This window comes from Ranitomeya imitator, chromosome 1 (genome assembly GCF_032444005.1).
Source record: "Ranitomeya imitator isolate aRanImi1 chromosome 1, aRanImi1.pri, whole genome shotgun sequence".
Classification (NCBI taxonomy): Eukaryota; Metazoa; Chordata; class Amphibia; order Anura; family Dendrobatidae; genus Ranitomeya; species Ranitomeya imitator.
This window is the reverse complement of record NC_091282.1, coordinates 218,256,016-218,277,669: the sequence shown is the minus strand read 5'-3', so window position 1 is coordinate 218,277,669 and position 21,654 is coordinate 218,256,016. Positions and strand designations below refer to the sequence as shown.

Sequence of the window (21,654 nt, the reverse complement as noted above, 5' to 3'; positions counted from 1 at the left end):
CCGGCGGCAGATGTGTGATGTGTCTACAGGCAGAGGAAGCCGGTCACATTAAAGGGGTTTTCCCACAAACAAAAGTTTGTTTTAAAAATTGACTGTGTCTGACCTTGTACGGAGTATACCACATTTCCTGAGCAGGGGAGGAAGCAAAAGACAATACTGACATTACAGCAGGGGATCACAGTGGATTCATTTTGTGAGGCAAAATATTTCACTGACTGTTTTTAAAAAATATTTTACCTCACTAAATGTATCCTCTGCAATCTTCTGCTGTAATGTCAGTATTGTCTTTTGCTTCCTCCCCTGCCCAGGAGCTGTGGTATATTCGGTACACTGTCAGACACAGGCAATTTTTAAAATTAAATTTTGTTCTTGGGAAAACCCCTTTAAAAAGCAAGTATCAATGCCGACATGGCTGCTCATAAAAAGTACGTCAATGACAATGAAAGGAAAGCAGCAAAGGCACAACATCGAAGACAACAAAGGGCAAATGAGACTCTTGAAGAGCAACAGCAGCGCTGGGACAAAAATAATGTATATAAGCGTAGGCGTCAAGCATATGAGTCCCCTAATGCAAAAGTCATTAGATTATCACAGGATGCCATTAGGCAACAACAGTGCCTCATACCTGCCCCCATTGTGACATTACCGCTGGCCCAATGCCATAGCATCGGGCCTCCATCTAGTTAAAAATAACTACTAATGCAATGCTAAAATGATAATTTTCTGTTTTGTATTTGTGTTACATGTGTTGCCATGTATTGATTAGATCATAGAAGTTAAAAAGCACTTGAAAAGTAATCTATTGACATAATGTATTCACTAACATAATTTAATCTATTTTAACAGATATTGATGAGTGTAAAGTGATGCCAAACCTCTGTCGCAATGGTCAGTGTGTCAACAACATTGGCTCTTTCAGATGCTTTTGTAATTTTGGCTATACAACTGACATCGGGGGCACTTCATGTGTTGGTAAGACAATAAAGGGAAATTGCAGAAAAAAGTGTAATTGGATCATTACAATGCAATAAAACATCTCCACGCACATATAATATATGGGGTTTACCCTTTAAAGTTTTTGATAAAAATTGATGTTTGCTGTGTTAAAAATAACATAATCACCTGTTACTCACCTTCCCCAGGTCTAGAGCAGTGTTTCTGCCACTGCTCCGGGGATTATATATAGTCTGCAATGGTATTGTCATATCTATAGTGCTGCAGCTTATCACCAAACTCAATGGCTCTGCCGATGTAGGGAGGGCTACCCGCCGAGGTCAGTGACTGGCTTCAGGACTGTAGATGTGACCTGAACCTAAGACAATCATGATCCCATTTACCCTAGTCCTAGATAAATATGCAGGTGCTAGGAGAGGTTTTGATTAGAAATGATCAATGTATGAGGGTACTGGGACCACTGCAAATAAGTCACAAAAATGTTGGACTTCTTGCGACTTGCTTGTACCCTGTACAGTCACCTCTGGCTCATAATGTTTCTCCATTCACTTGTATTGTACTGCGATCTAGCAACTTGATATCCTAGAGCCAAAGACCAAAAAATCCTACTTTAACCAATTCAAAAGAAAATGCATTTGCCTCATTACCCTAATGAAGCATATTGGGAAGGCTCTTTCTCTATTTTAATAGTGTCTTGTTCCTCTGATAATTAGAAAGTACAAAATAGGATACAATCCCTGATGGTAGATGATGGACAACAGTCCTTTTGTTTTTACTAACGTGGCAATCTGACCACTTGGGATATATTTCAGCATAGGTAGGGCCAATGAGGAGCAGAATGTAAATTAAGACTGCCTTCACACTAGCAGTATTTGGTCAGTATTTTACATCAGTATTTGTAAGCCAAAACCAGGAGTGGAACAATTAGAGGAAAAGTATAACAGAAACATATGCACAAGTTCTGCATTTATCACCCACTTCTGGTTTTGGCTTACAAATACTGATGTAAAATACTGACCAAATACTGCTAGTGTGACGGCAGCCTTAATGTGTACCTTAACATATGATTTGCACTAGTTACTAATATTTTTAAATTAACAAGTGAAAGTTATGTTTTATTCTGGTTAAAATTGGATTTTTGTCATTTAGCTATTGGATTTAAAACCCTGCCATTCTGTTCGTTTCCACTATACACTTGTACTGCTCCGGCCATTTTTGACCGGACCTATTAAAATGTTGTTTTAGCTACTTTAAAGGTAACCTGTCACCTGAATTTGGCGGGACCAGATTTTGGTCATATATGCGGAGTTTTCGGGTGTTTGATTCACCTCTTCCTTACCCGCTGGCTTCATGCTGGCCGCAGTATTAGACTGAAGTTCATTCTATGTCCTCCGTAGTACACGCCTGCGCAAGGCAATCATAGAATGAACTTCAATCCAATATTGCGGCCAGCATGCAGCCAGCAGATAAGGAAAGGGTGAATCAAACCCCGAAAACTCCGCCCATATGACCAAAAACTGGTCCCGCCAAATTCAGGTGACAGGTTCCCTTTAAAAAATTTTTTTGAATATCTGTTGCATTATTATACTGTATGTGAACATGGTTGGTCATTATAAAAAAAAATACGTAAAAAACTCAATTTTTTAATTTATTTTGTGTTTATAAAGGTTATAAGGGCTTATTGAATTCGGCACAGAACTTACAAATTTGAGCTTAACTAAGTAACTAAAACAACAACTACTACTACAACTAGAACAACTAGAACTAACTATAACTAAAATTAAATAGTACAAAATTTAACTGCGTGCAAACATTTAAAAAAAAATAGTAAAAATAATAATAATTAAAAAAATCATTTTTTTTAGAAAATCTTCACATAAATCTATTGTTTACATTCAGGACAACAATAATACACATGTCTCTTGTACATATATTTTTCGCAACGAAAACAAGTCATGCTTGCCCTCGAAGGAGGGCAAAAGCAGCATCTCTTTCTTTTTAGGCTGGCAGCTGTGCTGGTGGAGGATGTTGATTCAGTTGATTTAGTTGCAGTGCTGGTGGAGGCTGTGGTTTGAGCATGCTGCTTGATGCTTTGAACAATGGCAAGTGCTCCTTCACTTCTGGGATCCCCATGTCTCTCTTCAATATAAGGCCTAATTAGGGATTATCCTAATTCTTCCAGAAACAGTATTCTTTTATGTAGTTTCTTTCTGTTCCAGTTGGGATCTGTTTCATACCTGAAACTGAGACTGAAATGGCTGGCTGAACTGCTTACTTACTGATAAAATAAGAAAAGAGACACCAGACACCACCCCCTGGAATGCTAAGATAGCAGAGAAGAAAACAAACATTTGGCAGACAGGACTCATTAGCTTTTCAGGTCTGTTTTGCACAGTCAGAGAACCAACACAAGGAAAATTAAAAAAAACTATTTTCTTTTACAATATGCAATCTTGACAACTGAATTTATCTATTGTTAGAGGAAAAGCAGGGTAAATAACATACAGAGAAAAAAATTGCACAGAACTATACTGAAAGCCAATGCGTATGGTTTGTACTGAAAGCATGTGTAAATCTGCACCTAAAGCAACTGTTTACTTCATAAACAATAGTAGATGTAATAAGTAGTCTCAAAAGAAATTATAACTCATTTGTTTTACTCAAAAAATGGCTGAAATTAGCATAAAATGCTATTCGGTCATTTTTGACCGGGAACAGTACAAGTGTAAAAAAAATGTGGTGCAAAAACTAAACCAAAAAAAAAGTACCCTTAGAAAGAACCCCTCAAATTAGGAAAATAGAAGTAACCACAAGTTTCAGAAAAATATCAAAGTTCGAAAATGGTCATTTTTGACTGAACAGAACAGCAGGGTTTTAAAATATTAGTAAACCCCTATGATAGCCTAATAGATGCCTGTAACTAATAGTATATGGTGTCAATCTGAATAATACATATTTTAGTGTACTCAAAATGCTAAAATATACAGTTATATGTATTTCTTTACTGTCCTGTCCTTCTTCCTGCTCTATAGATCTGGACGAGTGCTCACAGTCCCCTAAGCCATGTAATTTTATTTGTAAGAACACAGAAGGCAACTATCAGTGTTCCTGCCCTCGAGGGTATTCTCTTCAAGAAGATGGAAAAACATGTAAAGGTTAGTAGACATGGTACAACAGTTACCAGGGCTGTCAAATCAATAGGGCTTCTGATGGCTTGTTAAGTTATGATGACATTGAGGGTGACATAATCGTTGGGTGACATGCCACTATACATTCTAACACAGTTTAAGAGTATCTGTCATTTTAATGTTTATTTCATAAACTAATAATACATTTGAAAAATAGAAAGTTTGTAATATATCTTATCAGAAAAATCTGCTTCTGTCTCCACCAGGACTGATCATTCATTTTCAAAATTCTCAGTTCAGGGGTAAAATCTGTGTTCAGTGAAGACTTTTTTTACATTACTGAGATAGGAGATAAATGACTGCTAATGAGATTCTATTTAGAGGGGAGAGAAGAGGAAGACAGAGGCCCTAGATTCATAGTAGCTCCTCCTTCCCCATCTCTGGTCATCTATCTCAGTAATTTAAAAATCTGAGCATGAGAATTTTTGATCAGTCCTGGAGGAGTAAAAAACAGATTTCTCTGTTAAGATATATTACATGTGTACTATTAATTGATGCAATTAAATTTAAAATTGACGGTTACTCTTTAAGCCTAACCCAAAACAACTACATGCCATCTAGTGCAGGTGGATGCTTGGAGTTGGTCCCCTGACTGGTACCTAAGAAAGAAACATCAGGCTTATCATGTTGCTTTTTTAATGCACTTTGCACATACAGTGGGGGAAATAAGTATTTGATCCCTTGCTGATTTTGTAAGTTTGCCCAATGACAAAGACGTGAACAGTCTATAATTTTAAGGGTAGGTTTAATTTTAACATTAAGAGATAGAATATCAAAAATAAAATCCAGAAAATCACGGTGTATAAATTATGTAAACTTATTTGCATTTTGCAGTGAGATATAACTATTTGATCCCTATGGCAAACAAGACTTAATACTTGGTCGCAAAACCCTTGTTGGCAAGCACAGCAGTCAGATTTTTTTTTGTAGTTGATGATGAGGTTTGCGCACATGTAAGGAGCGTCAAACTGGTCTGTAGAAGACAAAACTCTTAATGTTTGGTAGGGGATCAAATACTTCTTTCTCCTTCAAAATGCAAATAAATTTATATAATTTATACAATGCCATTTTCATGATTATGTATTTGAAAACTCTGGGTAAAAGCTATTGCTGTGGCCAATAAGTGCAGGCTGGCAGGAAAGAGCCAAAATAAAATTGTTCACTAACATTTATTTTCACACCACTGGACATGTTCAGTGAGGAAAAAATCAGCAGAATGTGAATAAGATTTATAAAGGTATTATCCTTTGGTCTGCTACTGTTTTCTGCTCTGGACTTTCCATGCTTTGTTTTATTAACCATTGTGGACCTACCTTTTTAATAAAATTAATTCTATGTAATTTTATAAGTCTACATAAATGTTTTTATAATTTAAAAGACATTTATCACTGATCCTCAACGATCCCTGGAAAGGTTCTCCCTAGCCCCCATTTCTCCTCATTATTGAATGGAGGCAGTAGCTTAGCTACTGGGGGGCAGAGAGTGTGATTGACCTGGGCCCCTCACTCAGAAGGGCCCACCTTGAGCTACTGCCACATATAACTGTATTGGTATACACAGCTGTGTGGTAGTGCAGGAAGACATGAATTTCCTGAACTAGACTTGTAGATCACACTGGTCAATGCATTGGCACACACACAGAACATCAGAGTACCGGCACTATGATATCATTGCATTGCACCGGGACTCTGACATCCTGGGCCAGAAGGAAAAGACTGGAAAAGTGAGCTAGTAGCATTGCTACCGGTGGGGGGGGGGCAGAGAGTGCCGTTGACCCAGCCCCTCAATCAGTAGGGCCCACATTGGGCTACCACCACTTATAACTGTATTGGCATATACAGCTGTGTGATAATGCAGGAAGTCATGGTTTTCCTGAGCTAGACGGAGACCATACTGGTTAAGTGTTGGCACACGCACAGGACATCAGAGCACTGGCATGGTGACATAATTCTTTTGTCCTGGGACTTTGATGTCCTCGGCCCACTGAAAAAGATGGGAAAAATGAAGAACTCCTTAAAAAAGGACATCAGCTGTAAGACGCTATCTATATGTCATGGGTGTGTCAGAAGCTGCAGGCAGTCGCACTACATCTAGCTGCAGAAGGTCTCTGTGTTTGGTAACCTTTCTCCAGCTCTAATTTGATAATGTCACACTCAGTATAGGAAAGACTAAGTGCAACATGAAAGGACAAGAGGTAGGGAACCCAACCCTGGGCCGATCAAACATCACCCTGCCTGCCCTAAACATCCCTATATAGGTTCTGCACCTATCGCTGAGCAGGAATCTAATCCCTGCCTCACCCTGGCAATAAGTCCTGCTTAGAGGACGGGATATATACTAGTCAAACCCCACTACCACTAAAGACAGCTGGGATAGACAAACAAGGGGAACGCTTATCTTGAGCAGACTCAGAGAGGTAAAACAGATGTCCTCCAAACACCAAAGAAGAAGCTATCCAACTGCTATAGCTCTAAGCCTCCTCAGGGGGAAATGGAAGTATCACCGGCGATTCCAAGCAGCAGGCTGGGAGTCTATAAACAGCCGAGTCCAGGTGTGTAAATTAGAGCTGGAGAAAGGTTGCCACTGGGTCAAAGAGTCGAAAGGTTTAAGATTGTTTAAGCTAGATGCAGTGTGACAGTCTGCAACTTCTTACATACCCGTGAACCTATAACTATACTGTAATCTCTTATATCGTTGACAGGGCTCGAATCTATCAATAAACAGCCACCATATGGCAGTAATATTCATGTTGGTTTTTGTTTTGACATAAAATTCAAAAAACTGATAATATAATTGTGGCCGGGAGTACACTCGTATAACTCCCCCAGTATTAAGGTCCAAATCCTCAGGACAATTCAGGAAACTCCAAAACACACACCACAACACAAGAGAACGGAGCAACAAAATCCCCAAAAACATGATCATAAAATCATACAAATTTTATTTAAACCAATAAATAACACATTATATCATAATATACAAATACAGAGCAGGCACATAGCCAAAAGATGAGGTGTGGAGGAAACTAGTGATATGCTTGGGGAATAGGAGGGAGTAAAATATGTTACATCCAGGGTCCAGCAAAACAGGTCACCATATCACATTGCCGACTCATAGAGTCATTTCATAATTTCAAAGACCTCAGTACAAGTGTCAATGATACTAAAGTCATGAGGTGCCACCATATCAGTGAACATGGACACCAGTGCAAATCAACCAAGCTTACCCATAAATCAGGATGACTCCCTCAGGTTCCACAAGCGGCCCCCTGGGAGGGAGGGGGCCGCTTGTGGAACCTGAGGGAGTCATCCTGATTTATGGGTAAGCTTGGTTGATTTGCACTGGTGTCCATGTTCACTGATATGGTGGCACCTCATGACTTTAGTATCATGGTTCATGGACGGTGTGGGCATCTGTGAGGTTACCCTATACCCACTATTAGGGTCTGCCACCGTAGTTACAATCAGGGTTACCTTGTTAGAGGACAACTGAGATGTTTTGCCCCCTGTGCTGATCCCCTCTCTATGCCTCTGAATGGAGCACATGGCCACATATAACATACTACCAACAGAAGTCTCTAGGCACATACTGTTTTTCCTTATGCCTTTAATTTCATACAGAAGTTTTTCCTTATGTCATGTTGTGCCATATTCCGTGATATGCCATTCTATGTAGATTCTCTCACCTGTTAGTATTGTATCTATGGAATTATAATTCTGTTACATGGTGCCATACAGTGGCACACCGTAGTACTGAAGCTTCTCTCATGTGCATGGGAATATCAGAGAGTACATGACCCCAGTGGATTTCTACAATGGTTAATGTCAATGGTAAATCAAGGAGTTGAATTTCCTACCAGCATAGACATAGAGAATGGAAATAACATCAATAATTTCTTGACTACTATTCAATCTATTATTGCACTCCACAAACGTGTCTAGATACATTGTAAAAAAAAACCTAAAGGAAATACTAAGAAAGTTCAGATGTGTAAAAGTAAAACATCTGCTATATTTCAGGACTTGAACAGAAGTGCACCTGCCTAATGAAGGAAACTGTTTAATCAAGACTTTTTTTTAATTTATTTTAGATCTTGACGAATGTCTAACCAAGCAGCACAATTGCCAGTTCCTTTGTGTCAACAACATTGGAAGTTTCAGTTGTAAATGTCCTCCGGGCTTTACCCAACATCACACAGCGTGCATCGGTGAGAACTTACTGAGGAGTACAACACTGAACATCTGCACACACAAAACAGCCATGTTCTCTATCAACATTAAAGAGAGATCTTTATTTTAACTTGTCATTATGTCATATGCCGCCATTGTCCTCTGGCGTGTTTAATTTCATGAGTTTATTTCTTTTTGCACTGTAAAATCAGTTTGGCCCTAAAATATACAAAAATCTGTTTCCATTTTCTTGTCTGACCTTGTAAGTTGCCAATTGATTGTTTTGGAACCAGTGAAGTCACTACTTGATTAATATTCATATTAGTCAGTCAGGTCAGAACGTCTACATACAGGACAAGGTATTTTAAAAGCTTTCTCACTCCTTGTCACTATAAATTCATCTTCTTTCCTTAAACAAAATCCTTTAAAGGGATTCTCCCAGACTAGTCCAAAAATGTTTATTTAAGACAGATATACTAAAACTTTTTAACATAAGATTCATCTCGATCCATCGCCCGCTCTGCAGCAGTCTATTTTAAAATATTCTGAGGGTCATAAATAAAAATTGCCAGTGAAGTTAAACTGGCCAGAAAATGGATAATTTTGAGTTCATTCTGTCATCGGTAATATTTTTATGGGGGGTCTAAGAGAAAATATTTCTCCTTGTGGAGACTGCCAAGCCACCATAAGGAGACTAAAGGCCATGCAATGTTCCTCTGGATCTTAAAAATGTAAATAGCCTCTTCAAAACTAAGAGGAATTTATCTATGGTGAGACCTATTAGATGTAGCCCTCTGAAAAGTCAATATTGACTCTTTAACGACCGTTGCCACATGACTTAAGAAGCCAAACCAAAAGCTCTATTTGCAGACATGTGTTTCAGGGTGTTGCCCCTCCTCAGTGCCAAATTAGATTTCCTGCTTTGCACTGAGGAGGAGCAAAACCCCCAAAACACATCTGCAAATGGAGTTTTAAGTTTGGCTTCTTATTCTAAGTCATGTAGCAAGGCTCGTTAAATGGTCGATATTGACTTTTAGAATTTCTACATCCAGTAGTTGGTGCCAGAGATAAAGTCCTCTTTCTTCTGAAACTGCTATTTGCATAATATTTTTTAGAAATGGGGAAAGTTTAAGACTCTGGACATCATGAAGTTGAGTAATGCAATCGCACAGGTCCCACAAATCGTATGTTCACCTCTGGCTACACAGTTGAAAGAGGAGAGGGAGGACATCTGTTATGAAAAAATGAAGCATTGCACAGAATGAGGTATTCATGTAATGCACACATTAGCCATGCCTTTCAATGAGTTGACATATCTATGCCACAATTTCCATGTCGTTACCAGACTTTTTTTTTTCATCTGTATACATTAATAAGCTTATGGAATGGACAAGTCTACTGCGGGTTACCTCATTAATATCTACTCACACTAGCCTCATGGTCCTGTTAACATCTCATCTCAGGTGTTATATATGGCATGCAGTAATGAGCCTCTAGCCAGGGACTGCATAAGAGTTGACAACTTTCTAGAGTTCCGACATCCTGAAAAATTTACGTTGTCTAAACCATGATGTCACCCAATGCTTTTTGGTTCTTAACACGCCACCATTGTATCTGCCCAACATGATTTTTATCGGGCAGAGCACTGCACTCTACTGTACTGGTCTACCCAATAACATACAACAGTGCCATTATCCCATCAGCCATATATTCCAGCAATCATTCATTTCACAATTTATTTTACAGATAACAATGAATGTGGTTCACAATCTAACTTATGTGGTTCTAAAGGAGTTTGCCAGAATACCCCAGGAAGCTTCACATGTGAATGCCAAAGAGGATTTAGCTTGGATTCAACCGGTTTCAATTGTGATGGTAGGAATTGCTTGGATGGTTATATTCTTTACTTATATATGTTTATAGTTACTATCTCATCTATAAAAATCCCATTTACAGTATATGTATTGTACTATACAAGCAGATATAAGGAAGGGAGTGAGAAACTTACAAACAGTAACCTTATAATTTCCTGCATTTCTGCAGATGTTGATGAGTGTGATGGAAATCACAGATGCCAACATGGTTGTCAGAATATAGCTGGTGGGTACCGATGTAGCTGTCCACAAGGCTTCGTTCAGCATCACCAATGGAACCAGTGTGTTGGTAAGAATCTTACTAACTCAAATCTTTTTAATAGGGTAAACGGGGGGTGTCATTGTATTTTACTCTTTTAAGGCTCGTATCCTTTTTTTTTTCTATTCAGTTAAAGAAACTGAGTAATCAAGAGAATAACTGCTCAGGACATCCTATAAGCAGCTTTCTGCTACGTCTGAATGTCCATCTCCAGTAGGCGCATACGCCCAAAAATGATGCACATCAGAGAGCATGTTCGCTCTGGCTGCACCATTATAGTCTATGGCACTATTGGCGCATATGCCCAAATTCCATATTGCTAGGGGATTCAGATATAAGCCTCAACGGGCCCAACTAGCGTGTGACAAAACACAATGTGAAAGCACCCTAACAGTAAAATCATGACTATAATGAAAAATGGACAGAAAAATGTAATTTACATTTGGCTAGTCATATCATTTTTAATGTTAATGAATGTGTCATATATTTTCTCCCCTAGATGAGAATGAATGCTCCGCACCAAACACATGCGGCTCCGCTTCATGTTACAATACATTAGGCAGCTACAAATGCGCTTGTCCACCAGGATTCTCATTTGACCAGTTTTCAACTTCTTGCAATGATGTGAATGAGTGTTCATCAACCAATCCCTGTAACTATGGCTGTTCCAACACAGATGGAGGCTATGTCTGTGGATGTCCCCCTGGATACTACAGAGTTGGTCAAGGGTAAACGCTGCTCATAATTTTTATAATGCTTTATAATTGATGATATGAATGTAAATAGGGTATGTGATGTATGGTCGTTAGGGGAGCCACTGCTGGATGCCTACTAGTCACTAGAATGGGCTTTTCAAGCCTTGTTTTTTCATCACCCCATAACCACAATGTGAAGGAAATTGAATAGAATGAAGACTGAGTTTATGCACTGCTTCCCTATTCATATTCTGTGGGACTAACAGAAACCTTAGAAGAGTTCCCTGGTATCTTGTAAAGAAAGATTAATGAATTGTGTACAATATTTGCTTGCATTTAGTGTTGGGAGAACCAGAACAGTAAAGTTTGGGGTCCATACTGAGCACCTCCTGTTTAGACACGGACCCCGAACACTGACTTCTCCAGGAAGTCTGTGGTACTGTTCGGATTCGGCACCACGAACATTGGGTGTTTCCCACACTGTCATCTGCATGACAGCTTGGGAAAAACTGGCAGCTCTGATCAGCGGTAAAATCATTACAGCAGGGAAGAGCGCCAGCAGCTGTGACCGTGGGTAAGAATGTTTAACTCCGGTCATAGAGGCATTGGCGTAAAGTGAGTATAGCTGTGTTTGTTATTTTTAAGTAAATACCTAAAATGGTGTGTATTTTTATTTCAAATAAAAGACTTTATTATGGGTGTTTTTTACTGACCATATGACTATGGGGTTAGTAATGGAAAGGCATCTTATAGACGCCTCCCCATGACTAACTGCAGGGCTTGTTGTCACCTGAAAATACAAAGGTGACATCAACCCCTCAAATATGATCCCCACTTGTCCCCGCCACAGGGCAAGTGGGAAGAGCTGGACAAACCCTCTAATAAATGTGCCTTTTCTGGGGAGGCAGCAGGCTGCAATTTTTAGGCAGGGGGCAATTTTCCTGGCTGCTTACCAGCCTGACAATACCATCCCCTAGCTGTCTGCTTTAGCTTGGCTGGCTGTCAAAAGTGGGAGGACCCCACTCCGTTTTTTTTTTATTATTTATTTAAATAATTTTAAAAAAGTTGTCTATAGCTGTCAGTTGTGCCATGCTGGTTATCAAAATTATAGCGTAGGTATCGGCTGATGAATACTCCCATCAGTCGTGCAAGCTCTCGCTGTTATTAACAGCAGCAGGCCAATCAGAGGCACTGTTTGCCACGCTATCAAGCAGATGAACATGTGACAAACATCTGAATGGGACCAAGTTTGGGGTTGGGTTGGCATACTGTTCTGGTACCCAATACAATCATTTTTTAACTGTTCGGCCAGACCCGAACATCCAGGGGTTCGCCCATTACTAGGGTTGAGCAAAATGGGTCGGCCAGATTCAAAAGTCGCCGACTTTTGGCAAAGTCGGGTTTCATGAAACCCGACCCGACCCCTGTGTGGGGTCGGCCATGAGGTCGGCGATCTTCTGATCTGGAATCGGAATTCCGATACTGAGTTCCGATATGTTTAAGATATCGGGAATCGGTATCGGAATTCATATTTAAGTGTAAAATAAAGAATAAAAAAAAAAATATTGATATACTCACCCTCGGACGCGCCCTGGTTCTCAGCGGCAGCCTTCCTTCCTAAGATTGAGCGCCTGAAGGGCCTTCGATGACATCGCGGCTTGTGATTGGTCACGTGAGCGGTCACATGGGTGGTCACGCGACCAATCACAAGCCGTGACGTCATCTAAGGTCCTTCAGGCGCTAATTCTTAGGAAGGAAGCATCCGAGGGCACGTCCGAGGGTGAGTATATTCCTAATAGGTATATACTCACCCTCGGACGCGCCCTGGTTCTAACCCGCAGCCTTCCTTCCTAAGAATCAGCGCTTGAAGGACCTTACATGACGTCGCGGCTTGTGATTGGTCGCGTGACGCCCATGTGACCGCTCACGCGACCAATCACAAGCCGCGACGTCATCGAAGGTCCTTCAGGCGCTCATTTTTAGGAAGGAAGGCTGCCGGTGAGAACCAGGGCGCGTCCGAGGGTAAGTATATCAATATTTTTTATTTTGATTCTTTATTTTACACTTAAATATGGATCCCAGGGCCTGAAGGAGAGTTTCCTCTCCTTCAGACCCTGGGAACCATTAGAAACCCAATGCACTGCATTGGGTTTCGTGTTTCGGCCGACCCCGACCCCGACTTTTCTATAGGATCGGCCGATTTCACTTGACCCGACTTTTGAAAAAGTTGGGTTTCGTGAAATCCGACCCGATCCTATAAAAAGAAAAGTCGCTCAACCCTACCCATTACTACTTACATTTTGTAATTCCCATCAATGAATCCCAGGTATAATAACTAAAGATAAAATTCTATCCAGTGCTCTGTACTCAGTGCTTTAGTTTCTTATACAGCAGTTATACCTATATATCAAATGATCTACAAAAATGTAGTCCCAATGAAGGAAAAAGTCAAATGCCTTACAATGATTTTTTTATGTATGTAATTATTATAATAATAATAATTATTATAATTATTATTATTATTATTAATATTCATTGTAGAATAATGGTCATTTTCCATCCCAATAACCTTAAAGGGAACCTGTCACCTGAATTTGGCGGGACTGGTTTTGGGTCATATGGGCGGAGTTTTTGGGTGTTTGATTCACCCTTTCCTTACCCGCTGGCTGCATGCTGGCTGCAATATTGGATTGAAGTTCATTCTCTGTCCTCCATAGTACACGACTGCACAAGGCAAGATTGCCTTGCGCAGGCGTGTACTATGGAGGACAGAGAATTAACTTCAATCCAATATTGCAGCCAGCATGCAGCCAGCGGGTAAGGAAAGGGTGAATCAAACACCCGAAAACTCCGCCCATATGACCCAAAACCAGTCCCGCCAAATTCAGGTGACAGAGTCCCTTTAAAGGGGTTGTCAAGGCTTGTGGATATGTGACTGCTGACCTATGAGTCCTAACAGCGAGCTCAATGTGCACTGTGCAGGATTCTCCGGCACCGAGAGGTTGTGCGACCGCAAGTATGTGATTTGTATATTTGTATACTTCTGGCCACATTCCAACTACATGGGCCAAGCTTCACTCAATTCACGTGTATTGAGCGAGGTTCTGCATGTCTAGTCAGCATGTGACCACATGTATGCAAATCGCATACTTCTATGATCGTCTGCTTCCGGAGACGGTAATGGACAATCCTTACAGAGCGCAGTTTGCGCACTGTCAGGATTCAAAACATTTGTTTTTCAGCTGATGGGTCTATTTATGCAGGCGCTAAAATCGTCACATCATAATATGCAGACTGTATCAGGAGTGAGCAGTGATATCTACAATCATCCGTGCCAAACAGTTTCCATTGGCTCATGTTGAAGGGCCTTCAAGTAAGCGCTGATTGATGACATAGCAAGTTATAGGCGGAACTTTACCCATAAACACCCAGCTTACAATAATTAGTCGTAATTGCTATTAACAGTACAAAATAGGAGAGAACGTTCAAAAACTGACATACAGAATTTCTGTGGACATATGAATGGAAGAGGGTGATGACTCACGTTCTGACTTATGGCAAAGTAATCATGATTTGTTTTGTTGTAGCCACTGTGTATCTGGCTTGGCGTTTAACAGAGGACAGTATTTACCTGCTGCCAGAGAGGAAACTGAGGAAAATGCTCTGTCTCCAGAAACATGCTATGAATGTAAAGTAAACGGTTATCCAAAGAAAAATGGAAGGGCAAAAAGAAGTTCGAATGACACAGATTCTGTAATTGTAAGAGCAAATGATTATTATCACATATGTCATTTGTTATGGTGCGTTTTATACATTAGTCAATTTCACTCTGCAAAAAACGAGTTTAAGTCCTAAAAGTCCTATTAAACAGTCCTTAACTTTTTATTACATACTATACAAAATGATTTTGCTATCTAAATCATTTTTGCAGCATTTTTTTTATAACAAAAAATACTTTTTATATAAATGTTTGTTTTTTCTTTTCTAATTTTATCAGGAACACTGTGCACAAAAAGTTTAATAAATAAGTTTTCTTTTACTATGCAAATTTACATTCAAATAAGGTGTCATTGTGACACACAATATGTGAAAATGGCAGCTGTGGTGGTGGTTTAGGTTGGCTTTGGCATGAGCTTAGATATAGAAGGGTGGCTCAGTGGTTAGCACTATTAGGGTATGTCCACACAGCAATGTTTTCAGGCAAATGAAATCGACAAGGCTTTCACATGGAAAATGCTTTACGAAATGTCAGCAATTTTCCTTTCCTAGAGCATGCTTTTGCTCCTTTTCTGGGGGTGTCTGAAACAGTAACTGCAGCATAAATTTTTATTTCGGAAATTAATAGTACACTTGAAACTAAGCAACTTTGCAACATATTTTGTCAGATAAATCTGCTTCTTTCTCCCGTGGATTGATCTTTCAATTCATAGATAAAATCTGAAAAAAAATCTTGAGTGAAGATAGATTTTCCCAATGTAGAGATAGGAGATGACATTTGCTGCTTTTAAAAGTCTATGGAGAGGGCAGGGGAGAAGCTGGAAGCAGAAATAGACCTTCTGCTGCAAGTTCTCCTGATATGAAATATTACAGTTCTCCATAGAACTTTATGAGCACTATCTGCCATCTTCCCTCTCAGTATTAGAAAAGTTTGTATTGACTGAAGGCGTATATTACCAGTGAATTGAGAATTTTGAGAATGATTGAACAGTTCAAAAGGAGAAAGAATCAGATTTATCTGATATATATTGTTCATATGTGTCAATGTTTCACAAAAGGGTCAATCAAAATAACGGTTTTTGTAGGGCATAATTTTGAGCATTTTATTGTTGCATTTAGAGATGACTAAAATGCAATAGGTCTTTTTAGGTGAAAATATTCACAATATGTTACAAAAGATGCTGCTTAGGTGTGGTTCAGGCATTTTTTTCTTTTGCTTCGCCTTTAATTCTTTTGTAAAGTGGAAAATATCCTGAAAAAGTACCCACTCACCACGTTTAACCACCTGGAGTTTTTGGAAACCTGAATATTGTTACGTAAAATACTAAAAAGACTGAAAATATGAACAAGTCTCATATAGGAATTAATAGGAAGATTCATTTGAGTGTTTTCTGAGCACTTTTTGGGGCTTTTTTAAGTGTTCCCACTCCAAATCCACATGAAAGAAAACATGTGAACATACCGTTACATTTCACCACTTGGGTCCTGGTTTTAAATACCCCCTCGGAAAATATCTGCAGGAAATAGAATCCGGTACTCATAAAATGTAGAAAAGAAATGTAGTTTTTATTACAATCCAGTATTCGTAACGTTTCGGTCCGTCACTGAGAACTTCATCAGACAGATTACTATAAAAAAGGGTCTGTGCATGAATGGCGCAATATGGATAAAGGTAGCAGCCCAATATATGTAGGAGAGGGAGGTTAGGGAGCTGTCAACATAGTCCAGACTGAAAACCAAATGAGGCTGAGTCCAATTAGACAAACAGGTGGGTGCTCTACCCGCTGGTGCGCACAGGCGTGGAAAGAAGCAAAGGAAATGGATCCGGCACACCAACCCATATAAAAAATATCAAAAAATCTATTTCGGCAGGGTGTTTCCTGTGTTTTTAACATGGCATGCTGGAATAAAGTTTTTGATATTTTTTTTCCTTGTCGGTGTGCCGGATCCATTTCCTTTGCTTTAGCCCAATATATGTGTGCCCTGCGGATAATATCTGCTACATTTTTGTTTGATTAGATACTCCACTTTCCTCCCACATCCCAAAGATATACTGAAAGGGAACTTGAATTTTGAGTCCCAATGGAATAGTTATCAGTATAGCTTCTGATGTGGAAACTGCTTCAGGACTCCTAGTGGTACATATTAGTGACATCAATATGTACCGGCTCCTGGTGGAATAAATTAGTGAAGACATTAGAATGTATGGTCTACTGGTAGGTATATATGTGTCTATGTATGTGCTCTTTGTATGCATGTGTCTGTATGAATGTGCTCTGTGTATACATGTGTCTGTATGAATGTGCTCTGTGTATACACATATGTCTATATGCATGTGCTCTGTGCATGTGTGTGTTTATATGTATGTGCTTTGTGTATAAATATGTATGTGTGTATGTGCTCAGTGTATACAAGTGTGTGCTCTATGTGTATAAACATGTGTGTATAATACAGTGTTTATGTCACATACTGAGTATGTAGCTTCCATTTATAAATCCTGGATGCACAGACAAGAGATCATAGGTGTAATCATGTTGGCAATGGCCTATAAACTGAGCAAAAAATGCTGTTTTTTCAACAGATGATTGGATTGATTACAGTGTAACAAAAATCGCTATTCTCACCAGTACATCACCTGGTGTAAACTGTAGATATGATGCTGATGACATGATACTGTAGGGCGACAGATTGATCTATTAGTGATCATTCTGTGCCCGACATTGTTTTTTGTTGTTTGTCAACCTGTATAAAGAGGCCAAGAAACAAGTGCCAAATAATTTCAATTTTTGTTAATCACACTTGTTTGCTATCTGAGCTCAGTGCATGTAAATGTTACCTAAATGTTCGAGTGTGATAGTGCAATATGGTAGTATTTAGGTCCCTTCTTTAAACCTCTGCCTAGGGCCCCACTTTGTCTAAAACTGACCCTGCCCTGCTGATCTGATATTGATGACCTATCTTAAGAATAGGTAATTGATTTCCTTTCCGATGCATACAATTTTACTATGGCAATGCATTCCATTTGTTGAACAACTACTTTTGAAGTTTCAAAATTTGGTTGTCATGACACAGCTGTCGGGTGACCGGGGACCAGGGATTGTTTCCCTGTCTCTAAAACCAGGGGGTGCCCTAGGTCACTCTACTCCCTGGGATACCTCTGAAGGTGAAGATGCTGGGACCTCCACCCTTGCCTTATCTCTCTGAGATAGCCCTGCATCTCTTCTCTTCCCCCACCCAGGGAAGAGGGGTGCTACTGTGCACCGTTGTACACCAACCCAAGAAACAAGGCAACACAAACAAGGGTTAACAGAAAGCTCCAGGCATACAAAATATTCATTCACATATAACAGAGGAATGCATCTGGATGTGAAGGTAGGGAAATAAACCAAAATAGAGAAGGACAGGGAATGCAAACTAAACAACAATCACAGATAACACCTCCAACTCTCCTTCTCATATGAACTCCTCTCCCACTGTTAGCCATGCAGCAAATCCTAGCTCTGACAAGGAATTGTAACAGAGCTTGACTCACAAACCCTTGGTATCTTGCATAGTAAATACATAGATGTCTCCTAGAGACTATATTGTACATTCCCATTACCCATGTAATGAGCATTGGGTGTACAAATTATTCACATCTCTGCTTTTATCATATTTATATAGTGATTCTGCTCCAAATAGAGTTTTACACATTTCAAAAGATTAGGGCTACAAAAGGTTAGCGTAGTAACAATATCATATATTATTGCAAATACAATCATGTAAATCAATAGATACAGATTATTCATGCATGTATGAGCCTTTCTAACCTGAGTTTTATTTTTGGGTTTTGCTTTAAACAGAATGAAGATATTAGTCTGAGGAGTCTAGATATGGAAGAGCTACTTAAGATATCGTTAAATATCTCAGAACTGAACAAGAAGAAACACATACTGGAAATTGTGCCAGCAATTCAGCCTCTCAATAATCATGTGCGCTATGTTATCTCGAACGGCAATGACTCAGTTTTCCGCATTAACCAGAAAGATGGACTCAGTTACCTCCACACAGCCCAGAAGAACATATTACCAGGAATTTACACACTGGACATAACCAGCATTCCCCTATACAAGAAAAGTGACTTTACCAAACTGGAAGAAAAACATGATGAAAACTACCTCTTAGGAGAACTTGGGGAGACTCTCAAGATGAGACTACAAATTGATATCTCTTAACCTTAGACACCAATGCAAATTCCAGCCAGTTTTATTTCGTCCACCTCTTTATTTATCTATCTGAGCATGTTCTCTTTTTGAAAACTTTAAGGAGTCAGTGATCATTCTTAATGGACCACATTTTGTACTGCACTTGCACAATGATTTTTTCAGGACGTATCCATATAGAAATGACAATGTTTTACTTTTCATTATTATAAGACATGTCACCTACGGTTATATTAATGGGAATATAGCCTCAAAATTTTACATTGGCTCAAATTCAAAAATCTTTGACCCATCAGTACAGCTTGAACACAAAGATCTACAAATATCTTTCATATTAATTAGAATTTGGGTTAAAATCTAATTAAAAATGTATAAAGTAAAATTTTTCCAAAAAACGTATTTTTCTTAAAAGCTAAGTTGGTTTCAATTCAACATTTTTAAATTATCTTCAACAAATATTATTGTGGGAAAAAAAGAGTGGACACATTGGTTGCATTGAACGTTGTAAACCAGGGCATCATTTTGGGGGCACTAAAACTTGGATCAAGCAGTATATGCCGACATTTTATTTTTTATTTTTTGTTAAACAAAGGGTACATCCTAATTTTAGTAACTATAACCAACTCTCTGAGTGATGCAGTAAAACTTAACTCAGGGATCTGGAAAAGAATCTTACAAATATGCATTATGGATAAAAATGCTTCCTGGATACAAAGAAATACCAGGGCATTGGATCCTCTGGTTTTTCGGATACATTTTAGGCTCTCTTCACACTATAATCTGTTTTTATGAGAAGACTGACATCTATAACCGATCTGTTTTCTAATAGATCCCAATAAATCTTAAATAGATGTCATTGATTGTAGAATATGTGATTTTTGATATTAAAAAATGAGAAATTAACAGAATGATGAAGGACTGTAGTGTGAACAGAGTCTTAACCAACCTATTGAAACAAAGAAAGACTTCAGTAGCATGTGTTCAATATTCTGGTAATCGTCTGCAACTTTTTGGGATATTTTGCTATTGTCCATAGTGGAATGTTAATGTATATTTATTTGCTGCAGTAATATATGGGATACGTAGTGAAAATTAATTTAAACAAGTTTGGAGCCTTTGTTGTTTTTTTCATCTACTTTGTCATAGTTGAGCCATTTTCCACACAGTTATGAACTACTCTGCTTCATTTTTACTTGTGATGCTGCATAACAGCAATTAGGCTGTTTTCAGCCATTTTGAATACTTAATAGATGTTTGAAGTCTAGTGAAAACCATCAAGCACTGGATCTTTTCCACACTAGCTTTCTAACATATGCAGGATCACATTGCAACAAAGGCAATGAACAAGAGCCAATACAACATAGTTGCCTCGACCACTCAGTCTTCTCCTTCTACACACATTACTTCTCCGATGCTTTAAGCAGTTTCAACATCATGGACATTATCTTATGAACTGCTGACATTTTATCAATGACTCCAGGAAGGCAGAATGTCATACTTAAGGCTGTCCATATTTAGAGGATCTCTTATGGGGATACGACTTGAGTTAATTTAAATTAGAGGTCATTGTGAAATGGCACCAAGATGCAAGGGGCCTCCACAAAATTCTTTCTCATGGGGCTTCCACCATCCTTGGGCCAGCACTGAACATGTGTTACATTTATAGTGTATCCTTCATCTGCTATAGTAAAATGAAAGCTTCATCATAACTTTTTCTGACATTTCATTCACATATGTACTGTAATTCTCCAGATGCCTCACAATGTTCTGTACAACATGGTGCTCTATTATCTATTTACTGTAGGCATTGCAGCTGTATGATGATTGTAGTTTATAACCAGATGACATTGGCCAAAATTACCAGCAGACAAGAAATTAAGTCAGAATCTAGTTAAACTCTATATGATTGATTTTTCCAATATATCATGGGAATAGGTCATTAAACAATTATCATTGCATTTCAGACGTTGTAAAGAACTTTACTTTAAAGAGTGTACAAATATTGTTTTCCTTAGACAACTGAGCCGAGAAATGGTAAAACACAAAATAATATTGCCAATTAAAATTAATTATTTCTCAAATAGATACATTATACCCTACATCTGTATAGAAAAAAAATTATCGAAGCAGTATTTTACTGACAACTAAATCAGTGTTTGACAAGCTCGGATATGTAAAGCATTTGATACCTTTTATTGTCCATTCAGTGTGTATCTGGTTGACAACTGTTTTCTTACAATAAACATATTTTGGGTTATGTCCTGCTTTTTTTTATCTAAAAGTTTGTTTGTGTTGGAACACAATACAAAATCATAGTTACAAAACTGAGATCTCTCTAGAGTTCAACTAAACTACAATCTCTGTGGAGTGCAACTAGACTGAGATCTCTCTAGAGTGCAACTAGACTGAGATCTCTCTAGAGTGCAACTAAACAGATCTCTCTAGAGTGCAACTAAACTGAGATCTCTCTAGAGTGCAACTAGACTGAGATCTCTCTAGAGTGCAACTAGACTGAGATCTCTCTAGAGTGCAACTAAACAGATCTCTCTAGAGTGCAACTAGACTGAGATCTCTCTAGAGTGCAACTAGACTGAGA

At 38.8% G+C, this 21,654-nt stretch overlaps 1 protein-coding gene across 1 annotated transcript in view; it reads left to right on the top strand.

Annotated features, from left to right (window-relative positions):
* The window catches only part of FBN2 (fibrillin 2), a 403,326-nt gene extending 382,011 nt beyond the window's left edge, over positions 1-21,315 (top strand). The window contains exons 58-65 of the mRNA XM_069753996.1: positions 847-972; positions 3,987-4,109; positions 8,233-8,349; positions 10,058-10,186; positions 10,355-10,474; positions 10,944-11,172; positions 14,727-14,898; positions 18,699-21,315. Coding sequence (XP_069610097.1) covers positions 847-972; positions 3,987-4,109; positions 8,233-8,349; positions 10,058-10,186; positions 10,355-10,474; positions 10,944-11,172; positions 14,727-14,898; positions 18,699-19,070 — 1,388 coding nt within the window. The 3' untranslated portion in view covers positions 19,071-21,315. The remainder of the gene's footprint in view (positions 1-846; positions 973-3,986; positions 4,110-8,232; positions 8,350-10,057; positions 10,187-10,354; positions 10,475-10,943; positions 11,173-14,726; positions 14,899-18,698) is intronic.
* The last annotated feature ends 339 nt before the right edge of the window (positions 21,316-21,654 follow it).